The sequence below is a fragment of the Athene noctua genome, chromosome 6, assembly GCF_965140245.1.
Source record: "Athene noctua chromosome 6, bAthNoc1.hap1.1, whole genome shotgun sequence".
Classification (NCBI taxonomy): Eukaryota; Metazoa; Chordata; class Aves; order Strigiformes; family Strigidae; genus Athene; species Athene noctua.
In genome coordinates, this window is record NC_134042.1 from 9,213,763 (window position 1) to 9,238,507 (window position 24,745).

General features: G+C 36.5%; 1 protein-coding gene across 1 annotated transcript in view; it reads left to right on the top strand.

Moving 5' to 3' along the window:
- The first annotated feature begins 4,729 nt into the window (after window positions 1-4,729).
- Window positions 4,730-24,745, top strand: part of MYBPC3 (myosin binding protein C3) — a 64,462-nt gene continuing 44,446 nt past the window's right edge. Inside the window, exons 1-10 of the mRNA XM_074909441.1 lie at window positions 4,730-4,884; window positions 13,933-14,199; window positions 16,801-16,896; window positions 17,163-17,249; window positions 17,397-17,545; window positions 18,511-18,628; window positions 20,010-20,058; window positions 21,308-21,352; window positions 23,710-23,766; window positions 24,486-24,488. Of these exons, the coding sequence (XP_074765542.1) occupies window positions 4,860-4,884; window positions 13,933-14,199; window positions 16,801-16,896; window positions 17,163-17,249; window positions 17,397-17,545; window positions 18,511-18,628; window positions 20,010-20,058; window positions 21,308-21,352; window positions 23,710-23,766; window positions 24,486-24,488 (896 nt within the window). The 5' untranslated portion in view covers window positions 4,730-4,859. The remainder of the gene's footprint in view (window positions 4,885-13,932; window positions 14,200-16,800; window positions 16,897-17,162; window positions 17,250-17,396; window positions 17,546-18,510; window positions 18,629-20,009; window positions 20,059-21,307; window positions 21,353-23,709; window positions 23,767-24,485; window positions 24,489-24,745) is intronic.

Here is a 24,745-nt window from a genome sequence, read left to right on the forward strand (position 1 = left end):
AAATGACTTGTGCTGGACCTGTGCTCTTCACTGAGTCAGCTCAGTTATCCTACCATTCACACCAGTAAATCTGCAGCCCCTGGAACTGAGAGTTAATTATACTACCTTGTCGTCAGAAACTGCTGAATCATGTAGGAGGTGATATTTTCACAAAACAAAACTAAGAGGCAGAGAGACAAATAAACAGAGACAAGAAATCAAATGGCATGACAGAAACTAAAAGCAAAAAAAAACCCAAAGTAGAAAAGTAATATATAGATTTTCCGCCTGGATAGCTACATCTGGGCAAAGTCATAACCATCTAAAAACGTAGCCTTTTAATAGGAAGTTGGATAGTCTTATTAGAAGGAGGTGCTGCTAACTTTGCCTAAAAATAATAAATCCTCAGGTTTCTCTGCATAAGCTGTGCTGCATCTATCCAAAATCAGGAAGATACATCACATGACCTGTCACTGCAGGCCACTTATTACTGTCATTTTTGAACCTGACTTTGAACTACATGATGAAAGCCACTGTCCGAGGCACAGAACAATAATTTCAGACTTGCAAGATAATTCCTCTGACAAGGAAGGACACCCTTTTCCTTCTCATTCAATTCTTTAGCAAAGCCCCAGAGACATTTATTGTTGCTTCACTGTGCTTGTACATCAGTTTCATTCTAATATAGGATGAAACTTCACACACTTTCTAAAAAATTGGGTAGTGTTGCAGTGCACTAGTTAGTAGTTAGCACAATCCACTACACATCTATTTTGGGCCAGTGTAGCCATCGCTATCATACATTTCATTTGCATAGCAGTTTTGTTATTAACAGCAGCTACATAAATAAATAAATATATAAAATGTAGAAAATGCTAGAAAAGTTTACTATTACAACAATGCTGCCACCTGGTAACCAAAAGTGTAATAGCAGAGAAAACATTCATTTCACTCTGCCTTGAAAATCCAGACACTATTTTAAATAACATTTAAAATCACAAAAGCTGCAAAGTTATAACTGGAATAGGATCGTTTCCCTGCATCAGGTTAAATGATTCTCGTGGCTCTGTTTCATTGTGGGGAAGAAATAACTCATACCCTCCCCAGATTAAACATGATTTTGAATCCTGGAAAGTATCTATGGAGAATAACCAGCTAAGGGACTGACTCACCACAGCACTTGAAATAAATATGCTTGATTCAGAGCACACAAGTAGTCAGAATTAAGTCCGCATTTAGTTATTCGTGTCCTCCAGTAGCTTGCTGAATTAAAACTATACCACTAAATGTTTACAGAAAGAATCAAATCTACAGTGACAAAGACATGGAATAGATAAAATTAAATCCTGAGAAAAGAGAACTAAAAGAAATAAGTTACCAGGTGTTGCCATGGGTGGAAAATCCACTCATGAAAAGGAAAATGCTAAACCACATTAAATAAGGAATATTTATTTAAACGAAGAAAAAATAAACACATATGAAGTTTAGGAAACATGAAAGGCATTAGGAAAAAGGTTCCCAGGCACTTATGAGAGTCAATATCTCTTCAAGTCTAAAATAGTTTCTAAGCATCTGTGATAAAAAAGCAGAAGAGAGTGCAAAACAGACTAAACTTGTTTACGTGATCCCAGCAAGCATCGCTGAGATGAATTCCTGCACACTGTACTCCCTACATTAATAAAGTGAATATATTGTCTAACTTTCCTTTCTAATACACAGTGTAAATGCTTCATTATCTTATTATTTATTTTTAGCGACCTATTATCCTAGCATATTATGGGTTTTAGATTAGCATAAATTTCTTTGAGATTCCCTAGGAAATAATGGCTCATAGACAGCCACTGGGATACTACTCTCAAGCAACACATCCTTAGAATTCAATCTAATGAATGACTGTATCTCCTTTAAGTGGCAACACGCTTTAGATCATCTCATCTATTTCCAGAGAAATTTATGAACGCAGTTATTCTGCAAGCCATGCAATGCTTTGCAGGACCCTTCCATCGCTGTCCAAGTGATGAAAGTGACCTCTTACAGACAAGTCATTGTCAGACACATGCCTGACAATTTTACAGACAAATACCTGACAATAAGAAAGAGGAAAACAAAAGATGTCCCGTATGTAATGTCAGATTTTTAAAAGTTTTAATGTAGATTTACACAGCTGTATTTTTTGTCCTACAAAGGTGGAGGTGCTGTGACAAAAGTATAGAAAACAACCAATGTTCAGACACTGACTGAATGGCAATTTCTCCCAGAACAAGAGGATATTCAAATTAATAGTTGGAAAATACAAAATCAATAATATAATTCTTATTTTTATGTGTGTTTCAACAGTGGAATCGCTACTATTGTAAATTATTGAGTCCAAAAAGTTAATGTCATTTTGGAGAGAAATGAGTATTTAGGTCAATGAATAATATTGAGAGTTCCAAAAACTTAGAAGAAATATTTAAGATTTGTTTATGCCAATATCTACTAGCATTCAGAATGAGTTCTGTGTTAGGTATGCATTATCCCATATTTAATTATTCCAAGGTTCTCAGTTCTTGCTTTGAAGCACCTCCTACTGGACACTCACTGAGAACAAATACAGTCTTGGATAAACACTATATGCCTGCATTTTAAAGAGTTTGAATGTAAGTATATATTTCCTTTAAACCCATACAAATTCCACTTACACTATTTTAGTTAATGGTAATAAAGGCCTATGGTGCTAGGTGTAAAAAAACCTTCAGAACTGAACGATCTTTTGAATCCAAATCTGACATGTCAGAATACTATGTATTTTATCAAATCAAGAACCTCGGAACATAGCTTATAGGCTTTCCCTAAAAGTAATTATTTGCTAATAGGCGAGGGAGAAAGGATAAAGTAACAAAACTAAATTATCTATGTAAAATTATTCCTGAGGAAGATTAGTACATGCTGATGGCAATTCCAAGAGGTTTATGTTTTAATTACTGCAGAATTGACTTCTAGGCAGCTAATTTTCTTTGTAAACATAATTTCAAGGACACATAATAGAGAAGCAACTAAGTTGAGAAGCAGTGTGGCTCTGATCATAGTCCACCTCTGGATAATCTGCGTAGATTTTATTTTCTTTCTCGCTATCAGCCCGTGGCAGCTCTGTCTCCTGTGGCCTCTGTTGTCTGAGGTAGCAGGGAGACAGCTCTCTTCCCAGAAGGGGTCTGGATGCCATTCCTTCAGAATGTTGCAGATCAGCTTTGGAGAGAAGAGGGAGTTAATGGCAGCTGTCTAGTAAGGAGAAATATTTAAGAAAGGAATAATGATTTTCCCTAGTTGAGTGACAGATTTTTCATACTGTGAGATGCAAGCCCCTTGAAAGAGCTCAAGCCAAAGCAAATACCCAAGATTTCCTGACTCCTGGTGAAAAGTCTCAAGCAGAGTATAGTAAGTCAAAAACATATAATGCTAACTTGTGCTCTACTGGAAACAGAGGCAATGGAAAATGTACTTAGGTGACATACTCCCATCTTCCTCACTCATATGTAAAAAAAAAATTAAAAAATTCCTTCAGAGGAAGAGGAGGAAGTATTTGGCCCAAAATGAGGAGAGGTAGCAGCAGTTGTTCTTGCATGTTCACATTTGTACTCTCAGTCTACCCAGAGAGCCACATGTGAAAGACAGACACAAAGTACAGTGACTGATGGGTTGTGTGCACGCTCATTTATTGAGTTCCCTGCCAAAAGCAGAAATTAGATATAAATTTTTACAGACTAGTAAAACTGGAAAGCCACGGGGATTTTTTTAATTAACTAGTGGTAGGTAAAAAGTGCTAAATGCTTAGCCTACAGTGTTTCTCTAATGAAGCTCAAAACTCAAAATGAGACAGAGAAAAGTGACAGAATATGAGTAAAACACCAAGTTAATAAAGAGACGATTGTCTACAGTCTACTATTTTGACATATACTTCTTAAATAATTAAGAAGCAATGACTGGAGCATGAAATTACAATACCAGAATAATTTTCTAGTGAGATTTTCCCCAGATCTTTTAAGCAAAATTAAAACCTCCAAAGGTATGAAATAGAACCTTGGAACTATTTTTCAAATGGTAAAAAAAAAACAAAAAAAAGGTTTTCCATTTTTTAAATTGAAAAAAAAAAAATACTTGCTATTTCTCAAGAAATATATGCTGTGGATCAAGTGGGTGGATGGGGAGGGAGGACTCAAACTATTTAAGTAGTGTCATGCTTTCTGGTTGTGACTGCAAATGTCAGTAATGTATAAGTGTCTCTGAAAAAGAAAGTTCTTCCCTGAAGGGGGAACATTCAGTTCTACAGTCTTTGGTAGAAGATTAAAAAGCCAAACCAAAACAAAACAAGAAAAAAGCTCTCTGAGGGGCTGTTCAGTTCTGAGACAATTATAACAATAACAAAGACTAAAATAGGTAGCAAGAATGCAAGCAGATGCACACTTAGAGTAAGTACAGAACCCGCATACAGGGGGTGTAACTATCAGATCCAGTTTGCTGAATGTGCTATAAACATGGCAATGTAGGAATCCTTAACGCAATATATACATGAAGCTGGAATATGTACTGTATGAGTGTGCGACATCAGATTGTGCTCTGGTTTTTACCAACAGATCAGTGGTAGCCAGTCTTGGGTGGTTTGAGCTCTCTGCCTCCTGGAACTTGGCTATATTTATCCCAGCTGATGTAGCCTGTCAAGCGTGTCCTGCTGTTGATAAGGTGCCATACTTGACAACAGTGAGGGATCAAGGGGGAGGAGCAGGATGGGGGCTTCCACGGAGTGTCTCTTTAGGGGGTCTCAAAAGCCCTGCAGTCTCATTCCTGTTTAGCTCGGACCCTGCTCTTTAGATACAACTGGGAGCTTCATCAGAAACAAAGTGAAGATGCCAGAGCCACTAAAGAAAACAGGTAAGGATCATCACTGACAGATAAAAACCTAAGAACAGCTTGACAGGGAAAAATGTGAGTAGCTTTTGTATGCTTGAGAAATTAGATGCCTTGGTGGAAAAAAAATAGAGAGGAAAAAGAGATGATATTTTATGAAGTTATAAATGTAAGAGATGCAGAGAAACCAGTAACTACTTTGGCAACCCTCAGCCACAGAATTTTCTCAGGACACTTTGCATGAGGAAAGAATAGAGATAAAATATGTTTAATTCTCAGATTCTTTTATTTTCTCACTTCCTTTTCCAGACACCTTTAGGATGCCGAAAAAAAGCACGTCATCTCTCTCTTGAGCAATTAATCAGTATAAACCTCTCCTGCTTTTGTTTTGGGTTTTTTTTCCCTGACAATTTTGAGAAAGCGTTATCGGCAAACTTTGATGGTATTTGTTGTTAGTGAAATCTCTGTGAAAATGAAAGCAAATGGCACCTGGTTCAGAGCTTATTCTTTTTAGTTCTTCCAGCCAGTGACAGTAGAACTCTAGGAAAAAAGAAGACACCATACTGTAAAGAATATATGTGTATTTCTTTTCACTCACTCTCCTCCATCCTTTCCCCTTGAGGGATAACTAGCAATTTTCAGAAAGCCAGGGTCACAGAGCCCAGTGCAAGTCCTGCCCCACTAGAAAAATATCAGGAAAATATTTCAGATTAAGGAAAGTTCTAATTTAAAGTTGAGAAATAAGGAATCACTCAGCAGCTGCCCACGTAAGAAAGAAGGGGAGGCCTAGCATGGGGTGTAAAGTGCAATGGATGTCTTTGAGAAGGAGGAAGAGAGCCTGGGAAGCAGAAACAGGAAGAGTTTAACTTCAGGGTACCTGTGTGTGGATAGAGGAAGATGTCTCAGGAGCACTTTGTGTCCACAATTAAGTCTGTAAAAAAAGTTGTCAAAAGCTGAAGTTACGATTCTTTGAAAAGTGTGCGCATACCAAATACACAGGGCTGGAGAAAACTGTACTAAATCTGGAATTCTTTACTTTCAGAGCTCTCACTTCACTGATGCCAGTGCATACCCAGAATCACTACTACCTAAACGTACAGCACAAGGTGCATGCTTCTTAATAACATGCAGTTTGGAGTTAGTCAATAATAGCTGTTGATATTGATGTAGGCCTTTGAGCTCTGCAAAGGACTGAACAGGCATCAGTCTCCTGTTAGGCTGGTCAACGGGAATATCTGCTGTGGTCACCACAACAACAGAAGAAGAATTTGTGAAGAACTTCCATTTTGGCCAAAATATTTAGAATCAGTCACTGCCTGAGGCAGAGCACAAATCCAGCATGTATCTCCCATTAAGAACTGCAAAGCTTGATTAATTTCAACAAGATTTTTTATGTTTCCTCTATATGATAACTCTAAAGCAACAGTTGTGTCACCAATCCTTCAATTTTATCACAGCTACACCACCATTTCATGTCCTTAAAGCTGCAATTTCTGAAAACAGATGGAAGTAAAATAGTATATAAAAAAGTAGTATATACCAGACCTTGTAATTGTAGAGAAATCCTTGAAAATATAAGATGTAAACGTTCAGCAATCACCCCCAAAATAAGATGTTCATAATCATATTCTATTTTTAAAGTCACACAATTTTTGAGATTTATTGGAATGGCTAATGCTTGTGATTGACAATGATGATAAAAAAGAAATATGAGAGAGTAGGCAAAATTTGACAGTGTGATCAACTAGGCATCGTGACTTTTGATTTCTAATGGTTTAACTGTCTTTAAAACAACATTTTCAGTCTCTGTGGGTGAGAGGCAACTTCTCTGTTGGTGAAGATGATGCCCACCTTTGCCAGTGAGTGGTAAAGAGAAATCCTATTCCATCTTATTTCTCTAAAGAAATCTAACAGGTGTCCAACATCACTAGTCCTACAGAATTCTTATGAACAAACCAGCCCAAACACTGTCATTATCACAGCAGGGGGAGGAAAAGCTCTCATCACCCACTCCGGCCAAGACAGAACCAGTCACATGCCCCATAACTTCTAGAGGGGATCTTCTCATTCTCCCATGAGACATTAATCCCTTTGGTTTTCTATTTCATGTTGTTTATATAGTTCAAACGATTTCAAGATGGGATAATGTTGAGCATAATCTCGGGAGGGATGAATAATCATCTAGCAATTTATTCTCGCACAAAGCACAATTCCTGCCTTTCACATACCATAGAGTTAGAATACTGAAGAACCCTAAGAGATCTTTAGTCTATATTACTGAAATTTGGGCATCTGGTGTATAGTTAAAGGAAAATGCTTCATGCCCCAGAATGATCAGAGATATTCTGCCTATATCTACTGTTTCAACAAACCTTTTAACATGTTAAAAAAAAAAAAAAAAAAAAAACAAAAAAACCACAAAACCTGAAACAGTGAAGTAGATTTTACAACAGACATTCTTTTACTTTAAAATAACTAAAATACTTCAGGATAAGGCACTGCCCTGTTTATTTACAGAATACCAAAAGAACTGTCGTAGTTTTCCTGAAAATCTATACACTCCTCAAGAGCAACAGAATTTAGAAATCCTGTAGCATTTTAGTGTCAGAGCAAACAATCAAACATTGAGAAGCATCACTTTTTGCAGGGTTCTGTTGCAGACACTTTATGTTCTTCTCCCTTTGATTTAAACATCTCATAGTTAATCTCTGGTCAAAGGTTTGCTTTTTTGGAAAGTTCTGATCGCTTTTTTTTTTGTTGTGAAAATTCAGAAAGGTTAAAAAAACCCCAACCATTTCCCTAACAATTATTTGTGACATTAAGAGGAAACAGCTGACCTTTTAACACCAAATTTAGCAGATAAGTGGGACTTAATGGGAAACGTGTGTATTACTATATCTGGAAAAGGAGAAGTCTGGTATTACTTACCTTCTCTGACAGTCAGTCCGTTTTTTTTCGTGTATTTTATAGATTGAGGAGTCTAGATTTGGCAGTTCAGACTAGGAAATTTTATCAAGGGTTTATAAATAACCAGGCTTTTTAAGCACACAGAGGCTTTTGGCATTAATAATCAATGTTGCAAAATGAAGAGATTGGACTGTAGAATTTTAGTTTGAATATAAGCTCATTGCTTTACATTTGCAAGCACCTAGCGCAGTAAAGTACTGCTCCATGATAATGAACGTCTGTGCACTATAGTAATGCAAAAATAAATAATATTTCATATAGATATATTTTTCTCTTTTGTAAATTAAGATTCAAAGCAAGCTGAACATTATTACCCCCATTTTACAAAAAGTATGATGGATGCATAGATAAAGAGGTGGCTCTACTTAGTGAAACTATTCCTCGCCTGTTGCTCATGTTACAGGAATTTACAATCTCAGCTGCTGAAGTAGGCAAGGAATGATAAGATTGAGTAGTTCAATAGCTTTTGGATCACGGAATGATTAAGCTTGTAATTGCAAGAAGCCACTTAGGTCCCGACTGAGGAATGCACAGCATCTTTATATAGTTCCTCAGCAAGGAATTTACAAGCTCTGTTACTGAAGTCTGCTTATCCACAGTTTGGCTTTTAACTCAATGGAAGAGCAAATGGTGTAAAAGGAAAACTAGATGCCAAGTCTAACTACTAAGGCAAAGATAAATTTTCAACATGAAGCCTTAACAAATTAAGGAATTCCAAAAGCTAATATTACTTTTGCAATATTCATTAAATACATTGACCAGATACATGTTTTAATACCAAATACACAGAGTGGGCAGTAAGATAACTCAGCTTTCCCGGAGAAAACCTGTGATTTTTTTTTCAAATTACACTCCTTACAGATTTCTGCTGGAGTCTGTAGCACATGCATTCAACCAGATACATTAGATTCTCCTAAAACATTTATAACTTTAACAGGTTTTCTTTCAGAAAGGCAGAAATATAATTTGAAAGCCTTATCTAACATGCATTCTCCTTAAGTGCTTATCTCCCTCTCCTCTATGTATATATCACAAATAATGAATGACGAAGAGCTGAAGTCAGAGCCACCACTCTGAAAAGCAGGATGAAAATAAAAATAATAATAATAAAAAACCACAACCCAACACACCAACAAGAGACTATCTCTCCTCCAACACTCTATCGAGTTAAAATCAGTCTTGTGGAATTCACACTTCTTTCTCACTTTCACATAATTCACACACTTCACATATACTTTGAAATTCAGTGATTTTAGGAAAAGGTTTTCACCTCATGATTGTGATTCTTAACAAGCCAAATTATGTAGAGAAAGTAGCTAGGAAGTTAAATTATTCCAGATATTAAACATTATTTTAATACATGTCTCTTCTCCATTTTTCTGGCAATAATCAAATAGGAATGTCTCTTCTAGCTTGTAATAGAAATTTTTATTCTTATTAGGGATACAACAGTACTTAGTAGCTACTTACTAACAATCAGATGCTGTACAAAGACAGTATGAACAGTGTCTGCTTCAAAACACTTGCAAAATAAAATCCCAGTAAATAGATAGATAGTTCAACAAAAAAAGCAAAGAAAATAATGAGTAGTACAATACATAGAAACCTGGGTAGCATCTTAGCCATTTTCTAGTTTTTTGCATAGAGGAGCATGAAAAACTTTTGAAGCAGAATAGTAAACTACATTGATGGTGGATGTTAGAAGGAGATTGCTTGAAAGCAGGTCAGAAAGTAAGGGAAAAAAGCATGACGGTGCTAGTATGAAGATTTAATAAATGGCAGCAGTAGGAAGGCAGAACACTGGTCTTAATATTTTATTTAGGTGAAAAGTGAAAGAAATTGGGCTTGGAAGTTTAATTCTTTCATTCCAGCTTAATTTGACCAAAAGCAAATGTATTTTATATTTCTTCAGCCTCCTGATTGAAAGACTTACTAATAAATTATTATCAAAATGAAATCTGATCATGGACCTCCAAATAGTGCTTTTTATTACTAACTAATGAAGCTGTAACTCATGTAAAATACAAAATTGTATGGCTGAGGTGTACATCCTCAGGTATTACAAGACTTTTAAAGGATGGGTGCTGCATGCAAGTTCCAGTAGCAGCAGCATTAGCCACTGAAAAGCTTTCTGCAAGACTACTGCAGACCACACGAAGCCTGCTTCCTCTTCTGCCTGGGGTAGAAATATGCTGGTTTACATTACTCAGAAGTTACATGAGATTCTTTGCACTATGGAAGCTAGAAGTGATTAGGAAGGGCTGGGATATGAGAAATAACATGCTGAAAAAATGGGTTAGTACTAAGTGGCCCTAGTCTCGTTTTCTTTCATTAGCTCCACATCCCTCTTCTCTCCCCATGGTAACTCCCCACAGCAATTCCAATTCCATCCCTCCAAAACACACACCCACACAGCACCTATCACTCCCCTTCAGTAATTCCTGCCCTCATCTCACTGGTAGCTCACATGCATCTCTGCTCTCTCCCCAGAATTACTATAGTATGTTAGTACTAATGTCACCTTCCCTCCCTTTGTGTGGGGTGGGTTAGAATTTACTGGGAAACAGAGAGTTAACAAAGTGGGCAGCAGAGGACATGGGCTACTTGGTCATCAGGTGCCCCAGCCTGATGGCTCCTAAGTGCATGTGTGACTGGAGTCTGGATAAACATGTGATAGTGTCTGTGATCTGACAGGCACGAGAGCTGTAAGACATTCCACAACATCACATGAGAGGTGTCACAGTCGTTGGGTTTTCCACAGCCTGATGGTTGTGGTTGTATCCAGGAGTGTTTTGAGTACGGGATGGATAGATGGAACTCAGAGGGGTGTATCTGGGTAGAAGCCAAATGTCAAAGTGAGAGAGATTGTCAAATGAGGAATGTGTTTCTGATAAAAGCAGGCAAAAACGAGGCTCTCAGGACAGACAAGAAGTTTTGAATCGTGGTGTTTAGGAACATTCCCAACGAGGAAAGAGCTGGATTAGATTGCTAAAACTGCATGAGAAAAAAAAAAAATAAAATCTGCTGGTGAACTTCGATTCACGTGTTACTTCAAGTAACAGCCACAATGAAGGAGACCAGAAATAGCTGATCTCTCACTTCTCTTTCTTCTGTTAAGCAGCCTATTTTTCCCCCAGAAGGAAAAATGATGGCATTCTCTTCACACACTCGTTCAGCAATCTCTTCTACAACACTTCCCTGTAAAATCTGCAGCTGTACATCACTACTTTTTCTTTGCAAATATGAACAGTGAAAGATTAAAAGGAATACAGAAGGATACAAAGAAACAGTAGTTTAGACACTGTCACCCACCGACTCTGAATTCTAAATGTAGGGAAATGACTTAAGAGTCTTCATTACCTGTGAAAAAGTGGGTTCTCAACAACTGTTCTTGAAGGCCTTTATCCTCATGGGACATTTTGGGCTTTTCCAATTTGATGCTTTAGTCAAAGTATTCACAATTATTTTAAGTTGGAACTGAAATGAGTCTTTTGGCAGGAAAGGAAGAGAGAGAAAGAAAAAAAAAAAAAAAGAAAAAGACAAGGAGACTTGTAAACTTCTACATATGTATTTAGATTTCCCAAACGTCAGAAATATTATGTGGTGGTGGAAATTTCTCACTGTGCTTGTAGTTCTGGTGAACAATCTGTTTTTGTTGAGTCATCTAAAGTAAATGTAAGAAACCTAATCACTTTGTAGGGTGTGCAGCAGATCAGAGAGTTATTTCCAAGTATGCATGTCTTGAAACCCTGCCATTTGTAGGCTGGAACCTTTACAGGCCACATCGTTGTTAAGTAATTAATATATTTATAGATTCTTTTGTGCTTAAATAGAAGAGTGATGATGATAGCACTCGGAGACAAAAACCATGCCTCCTGGCTGTTTTATCTCTAATGTCCTAGGGAGAGGAGCGGGATAGTAGGTATTTCAGGAGGGAGAAGTGACAGGGCTCCCCACCATGTGTTAGCCTGGCCACCTTTACATGTCTTTGGAATTCTGTACTTCAAATCTGCTTTCTACAGCAACTCTTCTGCAGTTATTCATGATACACCGCATCAAAGAATACCCTGCTTTTTTATTTACTGATGTATAAAACTACATCAGAAGATGGGCAACTGAAAACAGGCGTTTGAGTATTATGCTGTAGTATAGAGCCTTATGTTCTACACAGTACTATACTCTGTTTATGAACAATTACACCACTTACAGGTCTGAGGTTAGAAAAAAACTCCAATAAAAACATGCAGGGACATTCCGCTCCCAGAGGAAATTCCCCACACTTATACCTTAAAATGGAAGAAGAGCGTGCAGAAGAATACAACAGGAGCTCAGTAAAGGCTACCATAGGCTCAGTGCAAACCAAAACTGTTTTTTCATCAAATATATGAAATGTGGGGAAAAAAAGAACAAAGAAAGATAAAAATGTAATTTGGGGGTTTTTATACAACAAAGGCAAAACACAATCCATACTGAATTTTAAAAGTATTTGTATTTGATACTTTGATATTTAAGCAGCTTTGAATCCTTTGCAAAACAATGCAAGAAACAGGAACTGTATCATGACTAAAGTCCAAAGGCCATCACATGAAATCTTTGCAGATGTAACCCCACTGAGGTCAATTAATTTATGGAGTCTGAGGACACGCTACGGGAATGGAGATTTTGTGCAATGAACTGATGGTATTATTAGTAATATACCATTTATACTAAAGCACCTGTTCAAACAGAAGTATAAACTATTTCTTTTAAAATATTTCAATGCCACGTTCCCTTCATTTTTATACAGCAGAAACAAAAGTTTAAAGCTAATTATAACCATCCTTGTGGTGTTTGGAAGAGTTCTTGTTGCTGCCCAAACAGGAGAGCCATAGACAATTTGCCACATAGGGGACATATAATTAAATGAGATGGAATTACTAATATTTTGTAAAAGCATGGTTATGCAGGCATAAGTCAATAAAAAGATGACATAATGATGCACAAAAAACATTCAGCGTATGAATCAGAATGTTAATTACTGGTATTTTTATACATAAATATAGCTCATGGCAATTAGCAAAAAGATAACAGACTTCATTAAGACCAAAACATAAGCATAAAATGAAAACCTTGATTCAAAATAAAGTTGAAGAAATCTAAATAAATAAAGCAGGGTAAAGAAAATAGTAAAATAAGTTACCTTATTAAAATCTAATCTTGCGAAAGATTGGGATAATCATGGACCAAAATCATGATACATTGCTTGCTTCCCAAATTCCTATCTGCTGTGGTTACATACGAACTAAAACATCATTTGCTTTATGCTTGTTCACCCCATCTATTAACAGTATCATTAATTCTCATTATAAACATCATAAGTGCTTCTTGACACATAGAGGAAACATTTTGATCCAACTTGTAATGAATTAGAAAACTAGTTGTAGAGTTCTGCCTAGGCAAGTACTTTAACTTTCAATGTTGAACTAAACATTTGAATGCAAGCAACAATTGATACTGGTTTAGCTGGGATAAAATTCCAAGGGCCATCATACAAACATGTATCCCATTCCATTAAAGCCTTGATAAGTCAAAATAGAAAGACTAAAGATGAACCATTAATTCATTGTGGTATATTAGGACACAGGTTCGTGCATAGACTGCAATTTTGTTGGAGGAACAGATCATGATCCTCTTTAACAGCTGTATTAAGCAACTGTTCAGACAGAATTAATATTTCTAAATAAACTTCATGGCAAGTTAAGATAGAGAGCCTGATATGTAAGAATACATATCTTACCATCTTGTCAGAGATCAAAACATTCACTTATGAAAAACCTTATGAGAGCTCGTTATGGGGGAAAGAGGAAGATGGACAGTGAGATGAGTTTGCTATCCATTCCATTTTATTTCATGACAACATGGAGAGGATATGACATCTCAGTCGGTGACAGAACTCAACAAACACAAAGACAATTCCACAACTTCTCTGTGGAAAGTGTTGTAATTTATATCTTGCATGGGCAGATGGAAGAGAAATGAGACAGCTGTTGTGGCTGCAACAGCTGACTACACCAGATATGCCACAATTGCAAAACAGATTTTAGTGAGCCCTCTCTCTTTTTTTAGTTTCTGCATTTACCAAGAAGCCAAAGACAACAGAGGTGACAGCCGGAAGCACAGCTGTGTTTGAAGCAGAGACAGAAAAAGCCGGCATCAAGGTGAAGTGGCAGCGAGCTGGCACAGAAATTACTGGAAGTGAGAAATATGTCATCAAGGCAGAAGGAAACAAGCATTCACTGACAATCAATAATGTAGGAAAAGAAGATGATGTGACATATGCTGTAATAGCTGGAAGCTCCAAGGTCAAATTTGAACTCAAGGTCAAGGAAGCAGGTACAGCGATTCCTAAGCAATTCTATTTTCATCAGTATTTCCAGTCCCATACGCAAACTTCATGAATGGGGCCCATGGAAATTAGCCTAACTGAACACTGTAAAATTTCCCTACCAGCAATATACCTGTTTTGCCCAGTTATTTTAAGCTACTCATTAATATTAAGCTGAGGAATACATTTCCTGTGGCTGAGACACCCATTTCCAGATGTCAGAAGTCCACACAGTGGACTTCACCGAGGAAATTGCAGTGTGAGATTAAGAATTTAGAATTCTCCATCAAGATTTTCAACTTAACTATTGAAAATCAAAGCAAAGCTAGTCAAATCTAATCTGACCTAAGTCAAGATGCTGCATCTTAGGTCTGGTTTGGGTTGGGGGTTTTTTTAAATTATTTTATTTAAATAAAAAAATTGTAACAATTGACAAAAAATTTACAAGTTATGCTGTAACGTTTTTGGGAGCTCATACGTTCCCAAAAACTCTCTCAAAATCACCTGCTACAAAAATACATATTTCAGGAGGGACTTGAGTACAAAATTAGCCTTTGTACAATTTGTAGATCACCTATCATTGCTATCTCTGTATGCATTAAAGGATCAGTTAGATGGGAAATTGAAAGACTTCCCCAGGATTTTCCTAGGAAAAACTATAATGAGCCAAATTCTCTGGAATTTTCTCATGAAAAATGTCTCAAGATGCTGAGGATAGATGAAATCACTCCTTTTTTGACACATTTTGACCTTACTGATCCTTTTTTTTCCCCTCCAGAATGGTCCCAATTTACCACTTCTGGTATTTTAATTTTCCCTTTTTAGTTTGGTGAAAAGTTTTAAACTCAGATTGTTTATATCACCTCCTCTCCTTTGCCATCACTGTTTATTCTAGCAACATTGTGTTAGTGAGATCTTCTGGTCAACTGAAAAATACTGGTGAATATTTAAAAGGAGACAAGACATTCTGTTCCAGATGAAAAGACAGTGCATGACAGGTTATGAGGAAGGGGAAATTTAGCATGGATTAGGACAATTCAACAGATGTCAGAGCGCGTAAAAGTGTGATCCTTCTGACTATCTCATCCTGGAAGTAAACAGGTACATATTATACCAGTTATATCTTCCTCATTGTCTTTCAGATTAGTTGCAGGTAGAGCCTGGTACAGGCAGACAGCCTACAAATAACAGAATTACTGTATCTGAAAGTGTAATCATTACCTAAAAGCAATATACCTCTGACAAGCACACGCTGGTGATGGGGATATGAGGGTGCCAAAGGAGAGATCATTTTCCTGTATACATTAGATATTGATGCCTCAAAAGAAACCTTTTCTAAAGAGCTACACATTCAAGCTATGGAGCATCTATGCTACATTAATTAGAATAAGGTTTAGTTCTTCCCAGTAAAAATTAGTTGAAATTTATCTGGACAAGATCCAATGGGAAACCTTCTAATTAAAAAAAAAAAAAAAAAAAAAAAAAAAAAGGTAGAATTTGATACTTAAATATTAAAATAATACCAATTTAAAATCATACTGTTTTCTTTCAAGAGACAAATATAGTTTAGGATAAAAGACATACATTTTCTGAGAGTGGGATTGACTCATGTTCGTATGTTCACAGATACTCTCTTGTTTTTCAGACCTTACTAAGATTAGATTGCCAAAGAGTAACTGAATCACTCATTTTTATTTTCACAAACAATAATAATTTCAGCTCTTCCTTATCAAAAAAATGGAACCCTAACCTGCCCAGACACAACCACCTGACCCCTTTGTGACAGAGGAGCCACTCAAATTAGTTATCCCATGGCACAGCAGGGCCAGAAATCTCTGGTGGAAAAGACATTGCAAATAGCTGGGAAACTGCATGTGGCGCTCGTGTGAGAGGTAGGAAAGGCCCTTTCGAAGTGGCTCTGCTACCTATGGGAAAAAAAAAATAAATCCTTCTGCAACTGATCTGTTTCAAGAAATTCTACCTCCCTCCATCTGCCTCGGTTGCTGACTCCTACTTCCTTTTCATTCATTTCTATCTTCTCCATTGTGCCAAATGCATTTGCCTGGATTTGGCTCTGAGGTTATGGTTTAATTGAGATGCCAAAAACCTCCACAATCCAGAGGAAGAGATGATAGATGGATTTTTTAAATACTTTCTCCATATTAATTACTAGCAGTGCCTAGAGCTTTTCCCAAGCCACACACAACAATAGTATTTGAAACATTACATTCCAAAAGCAGAATTTAAAAAAATCTCAGGAATAAGCAAATTTTTACAAAAATAATAATTGCATAATTTTTCATTACCTTTTCTTTTTAGACCACCAAAGTTAACATCAAATAATAATGTTATTCTTCAGCTGACAAGTTTCTACACATCAAGACCATAGAATTTAAAAACCCAGACATCAATTCTTTCCAAGCTCAGCAAAAGAGCCTCATCATCCAGCTTCAGCAGGCCCCTTCCAGCACATCCTCTAAGTTCTAGAAAATCACAGCTAATTTCCCTGCATTTCCTAAGATATATTAAAAGCTGTTCTTATGCAAAACTTCTTCAGAAAGGAAGTAGAAACATGACTTTCGCTAATCTTGGCTCACATTCATTTCCAGAAAAGAGTGAGACAGTCACTCCTGCTGAAGCTGCTCCAGCTCCACCTGCCTCAGAGTCACCTGCTCCACCAGTAGAAAGCAGCCAAAACACAGAAGGTAATAGAGAATTAACGCTGTTATCAAGTCTGGTTCATCAACGGGAGGGAAGAACAGGAACAGGGAATCCTTAGAGTCAGTGAGGTAGAGACAGTAGTTGAAAGCACACCACTAGTGATGAATAACAGAAAATAAAGAATAAGGAATCTTAAAGACAGAAGAAATTTATTGAGATATTTTTAAATTACTTAACATATTCACTATATAGGCTGAAACAGAAGCTGATGCAGAAAGTTCTACCTAGTTAATTCTGATGTTTATTTTAGTTTCATCTGCTGGGACTGAACCAGAGGAGCCTCTGGACCCTATTGGGCTCTTTGTGACACGACCCCAGGATGGAGAAGTTACCGTTGGTAGGTACAAAATGTGAGTCCAGTGATGTTTGCAAACTGTACCTGTTGCTTGACTATTTAGCTCTCCATGTACAGGATGACAGCAGTGATAGAACAGATAAATTAAACACTATTCATAATCTTATCTAAAACTACTTCCCTTACAAGGTGGAAATATCACATTCACTGCCATAGTGGCAGGTGAAAGCCTGCTGAAGAAACCATCAGTGAAATGGTTCAAAGGAAAGTGGATGGACCTGGGAAGCAAAGTGGGGAAGCATCTCCAGCTGCATGACAGTTATGATCGAAATAAAAAGGTACAATGGGCAGAGTAAGGTTCTCACTCTTCTAGATACTAATCTTTAATCTTGAGGAAATAGAAGCTAATATAGGAATTTTTTGATATTAAGGTACCCAAAGCTACACACAGTGCTATAACTATGCCTAGAAATCTATGTTTTGACCATGCAGACAAGAAACAAGCCCTACATACAGATTCTTGCATACCTTATCTATAATGAAATGAGCAAATGTCTGGAGGACTAGGGGAGCGGTTTTGCACTATTTACCGCAGTATTTTTTCCATCTTCCTCTCAATTAATAGATAGTCATTATATTTAAAAGAAAACAATAAATCAGACAGATATTTAAGTATGGTCTGTCTTGGTTTATCATACATCAAGCATTCAGCTATTAACGTTGGAATTAATTCTTCTCTTGCATTGTCTAGACTACTTTAACTAGTTAAGATCCATTTTTACCACAAATGCGTTCAAAGATACCCAAACAGGAATACAAGAGTCTGTAACACGACGTCTCATCCTGTGTGGTATATGAAACACTACCACCCTCTCCTGGATGGAACAGAACAGACTTGCTCACATTAGCCACTCCTGCTGAATTTTAAAATGTACCGCATACATTCTGGGGAGAGGCTGTATTTGTTTAATGAAAGCTCTAGTCGTGTTTCCAATGTACACGCATTTAGTGTATAAGACAACTGCACACACCAGGACACCAGCATAGTCTGCTAATACAGCTTTGTATCCTCTGGAAGACCTGTACTAATACTTTTTAGCTGTTCCTACAGAACTGGGGGGATATATGCAATTTTTATGACAGTAATGAGTTCCATATTCAGGAGGTTCTTAATTCTAAAAAAACACAGCAGTGTATTTCATCCCTTGTCTATTTGTCTCCATGCCTTAATGTGCCGCATTCTCTTTCTATTTCACCATTTCATTATCTAACTTATGAATCATATCACTGGTGTCTGTTCTAGGTGTACACCTTTGAAATGGAAATCATAGAAGCAAACATGACTTTTGCAGGAGGCTACAGATGTGAGGTGTCGACCAAGGACAAGTTTGATAGTTCTAATTTCAACTTGACAGTCAATGGTAAGACGAATTCCTGCCACCTTATTTCTTCCTTTCATCGTTATTTTTTTCTTCCTGTATACCCACCAACAATTCTTTCTGGTACATAGTGGCTACTAGACAAGGATAGATCTGAACAGCTACAGGTAGACTTACAGAGCTCGCAGAGGATGACTGGGATGGGCTGGCAGAGATATAGAGCATTAGAAGTAACACTTGGATGTCACTCAATTCAGAACTGTGATGCTCTCAAAGAAAGCATACAGAAAGATGCAAAATCAGCCCAACTTTTCTCTGGCTTTATTCTGATTTCAGATCCATTCTTCAATGATATTTAATTCCACTAGAATAAAAGAGAGGTCCATTCTTACTTTGGCAAAAGTTCAGTACCAAAAATGGAGGAAAGGAAAGAGGAAAGGGGAAATAAAAAATGGAAAAATTTAGACATCTGACACTACTATCAACTCCTGTCTTCCCGATAAATACACACAGAATCACCTTGGGATATAAAATTGCTTTAAGAACAGATGACTCCTTTTACATAATAAATGGTGCCACCCTCACAACTGCTATACTGAAAAGCTTAGCAAAAATTGAAAAGGAACTACGTTTTAATATCAATTTCCCCCTAGTGTAGAAGAGTTTAGGTAAAACAGTGTAAGTATGAACCACATGAAAGATTTGAACGTTTGGACCATTTCCTGTTTCAGTGGTTCTGTTGCAGGGACGGTAGCGTGACTTTGCCTTCAGCAAACAATGAGCCTGATATGCAAAGACACAACTTTATTGAAGGTATTCAGTCAGCAGTGTTCATTTTTGAAATGTCACCATTTGGCTGTAGGACTCGTAAGACTTAGGAGCTGTGACTGACAACAGTTTTTCTCCCAGTAGCAGCAATATACCTATTAATACCAGCAGAAGCTTAGAACAGAGCAGTTAAGTTCTCTTTATGCAACATCCTCAATGCAGTTTCTGTACAGGACTTTACCTTTGCTTTCAGAGGATGGATTACAGTTAATTAGTAGTAATAATATTTGGTTTATATCCAGTGTTTTTTCTCATTAGGGTTTAAATACCCTGTGAAGCCAGTATTGAAATAATATTTACCAGCAGGACAATTGACAGGCAAGAGGTAAAAGAGTTTGTCATGCTGCAGGTTATTATGAAGCATGAGACAGAATTAAGTTATACATGAAACACTGGATGTTGAAAGCTAATTAGTGAAGGTTACACATTTAACGATGACACTTCAATCTCTCCATATGTAATTGATCACAATTTACAACATAAGGGCTTTAGAAAAAAAAAAATCTGCAAAGGGAAGGCTTTAGAAATAGCACTGTATTTCTGCATTATTTTGACTTGCTCTCCCATTCCTGTTCATCACCTTTTCTCACATCAGAAGCACCAATAACTGGAGACTTGGATATTCGTGCTGCCTTCCGACGCACGTGAGTATGTACAGTAGAAGCTTATGTAGATCAGATTACATTTCCAGGTGAAATTCGTTACTTTCCCAGACAAAACTATCTAAAAGCAAGGCTGTTGTACAAACAAGCACAAAGATAGGGATGTCTCCTAAGAAAATATTACTATTAAAATACTATGCAACTCCTAGAAATCATCTAAGAGTTCAGTCTTTATACTAGCATAAAAATCATGCTTGTCTTCAATAATGCAATTGATAATGTTTATAATTCCACCAAGAACTTCAGCACTTTTTTTCCAGACTTGTAAAGAGCACTCCAGACGTAGCCAGTAGAGAAGGAGAAGATTCTGTTTACTGTCTACTCTTGATTTGATTTGGCTTGAGGAATTACATGTACCTTAATACAAACATTTGCTAAACGAAGTGGAGTTTGATGTGAGCACTGTAAGCAGCATGTCACTGATAACATTAATAAAAGCATTTTGATTGTATTTGTTTTCATGTTCTATAATCATATGAGCTTAATGAAGACAACAATACTGTAAGTGTCTGTGTAAAATCTCAAATGTATATAGATCTTGGATATTAAAGACTGCAAGGTACTGCACTGGTGTTGAAAAGGCTGTTTGCCCCATATCTTAATACTGTCTGAACTGATATATAACTTAATGGAATAATGTTCTCCTCTATTAGTAAAATTTGCAAAATTGGTTGGTTTTTTTTTTTTTATTTAAACATTAACAACATGTGTTTTTCACTGTTGAGTATTTCTTCTCCCTTTGCGTAATCCAGTTTCTGTTTTAGTTTTTATATATTATTGCAAAGTTACTAGACCAAGAATATTCCAACAGACACAATTTCTCTAACATAGGACACAAATCATCTGTGGCAACTCCCTGAGTTTTTGCCTATAAGTGCTATTTTTATACAAGTTGGGGTTTTTTTAACATTCTATCACAAAGAACTAAAAAAGGCTTGCAGAATTTATGTACAGCCAAATCTATAGGTAGCTGACCAGCCTCGCTGTGATGCCTGTTAAATAGAGGATGCTCAGTGCATAGCTGCATTGTGTTATTTCACTGCAACAAAATTAGACTGCAAGAGTTTCTCTTCTTGCTAGCACAGTTAAAAGAATTTAGAATCAGTACAGAGGAAGCACAGTGTAAGCCACTTCAGGCTGTTCAGATTTTCAGTTTCTTCTGTAAGAATAGAGCCAAATTTTGAACTGAACTGTTTAAATCTGAAGCTTTGTCTTTGATACCCTCACTCAGGAGCCTGGCAGGAGTGGGGAGACGGATGACTTCAGCCTTTCTCAGGTAGTCACTGTGCGTGTCAGCAGACAAATTCAAGTCTGACAATGGACTGTCTCTCTGCTTAGGAAAAGGGGGGGAAAAAAAAAAAAAAAAAGAAAAACCCCCACAGAACTAGCTGCTTCTTAAATTTCTAATAAATCATCAATTATAGTATGTAGTATTTATATGAGACAAATACATACAAGTAGTAACGTAAACTGAGTATAAATAATGAAAAGGGTATTTTGATAGTTCAGTGAGAGGCAGATGGATCTAGAGAAAATGCATGTGTTGGGCAAGTGGCATCTTCTCACCATTGTTAGAATTAAAAAAAAAGTAACTTGAAATTATATGCATGTCTGCCCCCTCCGTTTTACATGTTTTCCTCTCTACTGAGCACATCCTGACTAAAACTGCCACTGCTCACTGAAACATACCAACACACACTTATATGAAAATCTGTTGTTTCCTGGCACACTCTTTATCCTAGCACCGTTACATCTCCCACCCTATCCCTTTTGGCCCCAGTGTCTTCTACCATAATGAAAATAGGAACCCTGAGATTAGATTTAATTTATGCATGTGAAAGCAATTATTAGAGTCTTATTCTTCAGAAAAGCTAAACATTGATTGCTGGGCTTTCCTGAAAATCTGATTTAAGTATCATCTGGGAAGCAATAGGGTGACTAGTTATTCTCCCAGCTGTAAACTGATTTTCTGAATATTTGATCACAAAAAGCCCTTTTCAAATATGCAATTATACTAGTGATTTTTATGTACATTTTATGCCTGCAAACATTGAAAATCTTCTGAAAGTAGGGAACAAATTGGCCAAAAATACACTTTTCTGTTGAGCATTTTACCCAGAAAATTAACCTTTCCAGTAGCATAATGTCTTGAAAGTAATCACAGAAATAAAAACAGTACTTTGTTAATAAAAAGACCTCACAACATATTAAAAATTACAGCGACTCAGAATTGTTCCATATTCTCACTAACCTTGCATTGTCCAACAGCACAAGAAGTTTGGCACTCTTCCATTTTATTAAGAGTACTGTTAAAATGCCCATCATTTATCTGTTGAGGCTGTCTTCTTACTTTTAAAAATATCTGTTCCTGCAGTACTGAGTTTTTCTGACATTCTGATTTACACTTCTACAGACAGATTGATTTTCTATGAAGCAACTAGCACTGTGTATTGACAGAGACAGCATTATGGGCTACCACTACCACCAGTACAACTGAAAAGAATAATTTCTGTGTATAAAATAATAGTGTAAGGTGTTGCTACTAGAAGAATCTGAATTCTGTGAGATGACATCACTAGATTCTTATACTCAAGACAACAGAGATGTCAAGGACCAGCTGAACATTGATGATGGGAGACTGACTGAGAGGAAGAAAACCAATTTTGACTTTCTAAACCCTATCTGAATGCAAAAAATACTTCTTTTTTTTTTTTTTTTTTTTTTTGCTAAGTTGATTATTCAATAGGCATGAAATCCAGTGTAACTCTCAATACTTTCATATCAAATCCCTGAAGTGATTTTTTAGGAATTAAACCCAAAGAAGTGATTTTAGGCTAAGATCTGTACTTCAAATGTTCAGAAGCACGGCTAAAATACATTTGATTCAGAACACCAAAAATAACCCTGTACATTCCATCTGAGGTCACCATATGTAACAGAGAGAATTACACATCAAAAAACTCATGCTTGCTGCTTCTTGTTCTCACGAACCAATTAATCACAACATTGCTTGTCATGATGCTTGTTGAACAACCGCATATTGAACCTCATCTCAGAATCAAAGTCAGACCACAGAATTCCTCCTTTAACTCTCCCAAGCACCAATGATGTGACACTCTTTTCAGCTTAATAAATTCTGGAAGCAAAAAGAGCCTTAAGAAACAATTACAGATGGAATAATACTGGGGGGGGGGGGGGGGGAATTTATTTTAGATTGTAACAAGTCCCACAAAAAGGTGGGTTAAATGCTGTCCCACACTGTAAACAATACCCACATTCCTGAAACTACAGCTTTCCAAAAGCACTAATGAGTCTAAAGGAAAGCTTCTGCATAATCTTTACAATAATGAATACATTCCAGGTTAATATGACCACCAAATTAATACCCTGTATAACTTTATCCATAATCAGTACAGAAAAAATACAAGTTAATTAAATAGATTTCTTAAACCTATATGAATACCCCTATGGACTAAGAGCCTAATTAAGTCACCTTCCATGTGAGTGTACTTTCTAAGTAATTCTAAACCCATCTACTACTCCCCTATAGAAATATATCACCTACATGATATAGACTCACAAGTTATTCCCATTCCCTTCTGAAATTAATTATACTTTTCTGTTACTATACAGTACTGAGGGACATGAAGAAGGTGGAGAGTTTAATTTCAGTGCCCTACTGAAAAAAAGGTGAGTAAAAATCCATAGACTTAGGCAAATAAAGTAACCAGCTTCTGTTGAAACTCTGAAAACACTGAAACTAGAATAAGTGGATGTTTCATAAATTCAGAATCCTTGTAGTTTTCCTAAAGCAGCTCTAACTGGAAAAAGGATGACAGGTAATTATGGCAACTTCCACAAATACTTAGCATTTGCTGCATTTCTCTGCTAGGTTTATACTGGAGGAAAAAAAAAAAAAAAAAAAAAAAAAAGAAAAAAAGATTGATCTTTCCCAAGATAGAAAAGGCTGTGATTAGGATAACTGCATGCTTCCACTAGAACTTTTCATTTAAAAAACCCAAACTACAACAACGATTTACAATACCTGTCTACAATGCTGCCTTATTAAGAATTTTCTGTCCTAAGTTTTCACAATACTTCGCATTAGAGAGCTGGGAGGACAAGCCTTTTTATTAGATATCTAAAGATTACTATTACACTATGCAACTATATATTATATAGCTGTTCATCATATATATAAAAAGATATATGTTGTACAAATATTTTATAAATATTTTCTACTGTTCTAATTCTTATTTCTTGCTTTTACTTTCACTTTTTTTGGTGGAATTTCCTCTCCCATTCTCATCCTTCCTTACCACATCTGTTTTCATAACCTGTCTACTTATGTTTTTCTCCTTTTACCACCATCTTAAACTGGATGTTTTGGATTCTGCTGTTGCCAACAGAGAGTAAGATTTCTATTTAATTTTATTATTAATGCATGGGTCAGACTGAATATAAGAACCATTTGGTTTGAAATAATGCATGGATCTTGTATCTTTCTTATGTGTAGAGCATGACAAAAATTAGATAGTATGAAAGAAAATGATCAGCCACCAATTTTTGAGACAGAAATGCTTTTAAACAATTAGTAAAAGTTAAGGGTGGACCACTCAATACAAATCAATGTATTTCTCTGAATGTCCTTTGGTTTTCACCATCACTT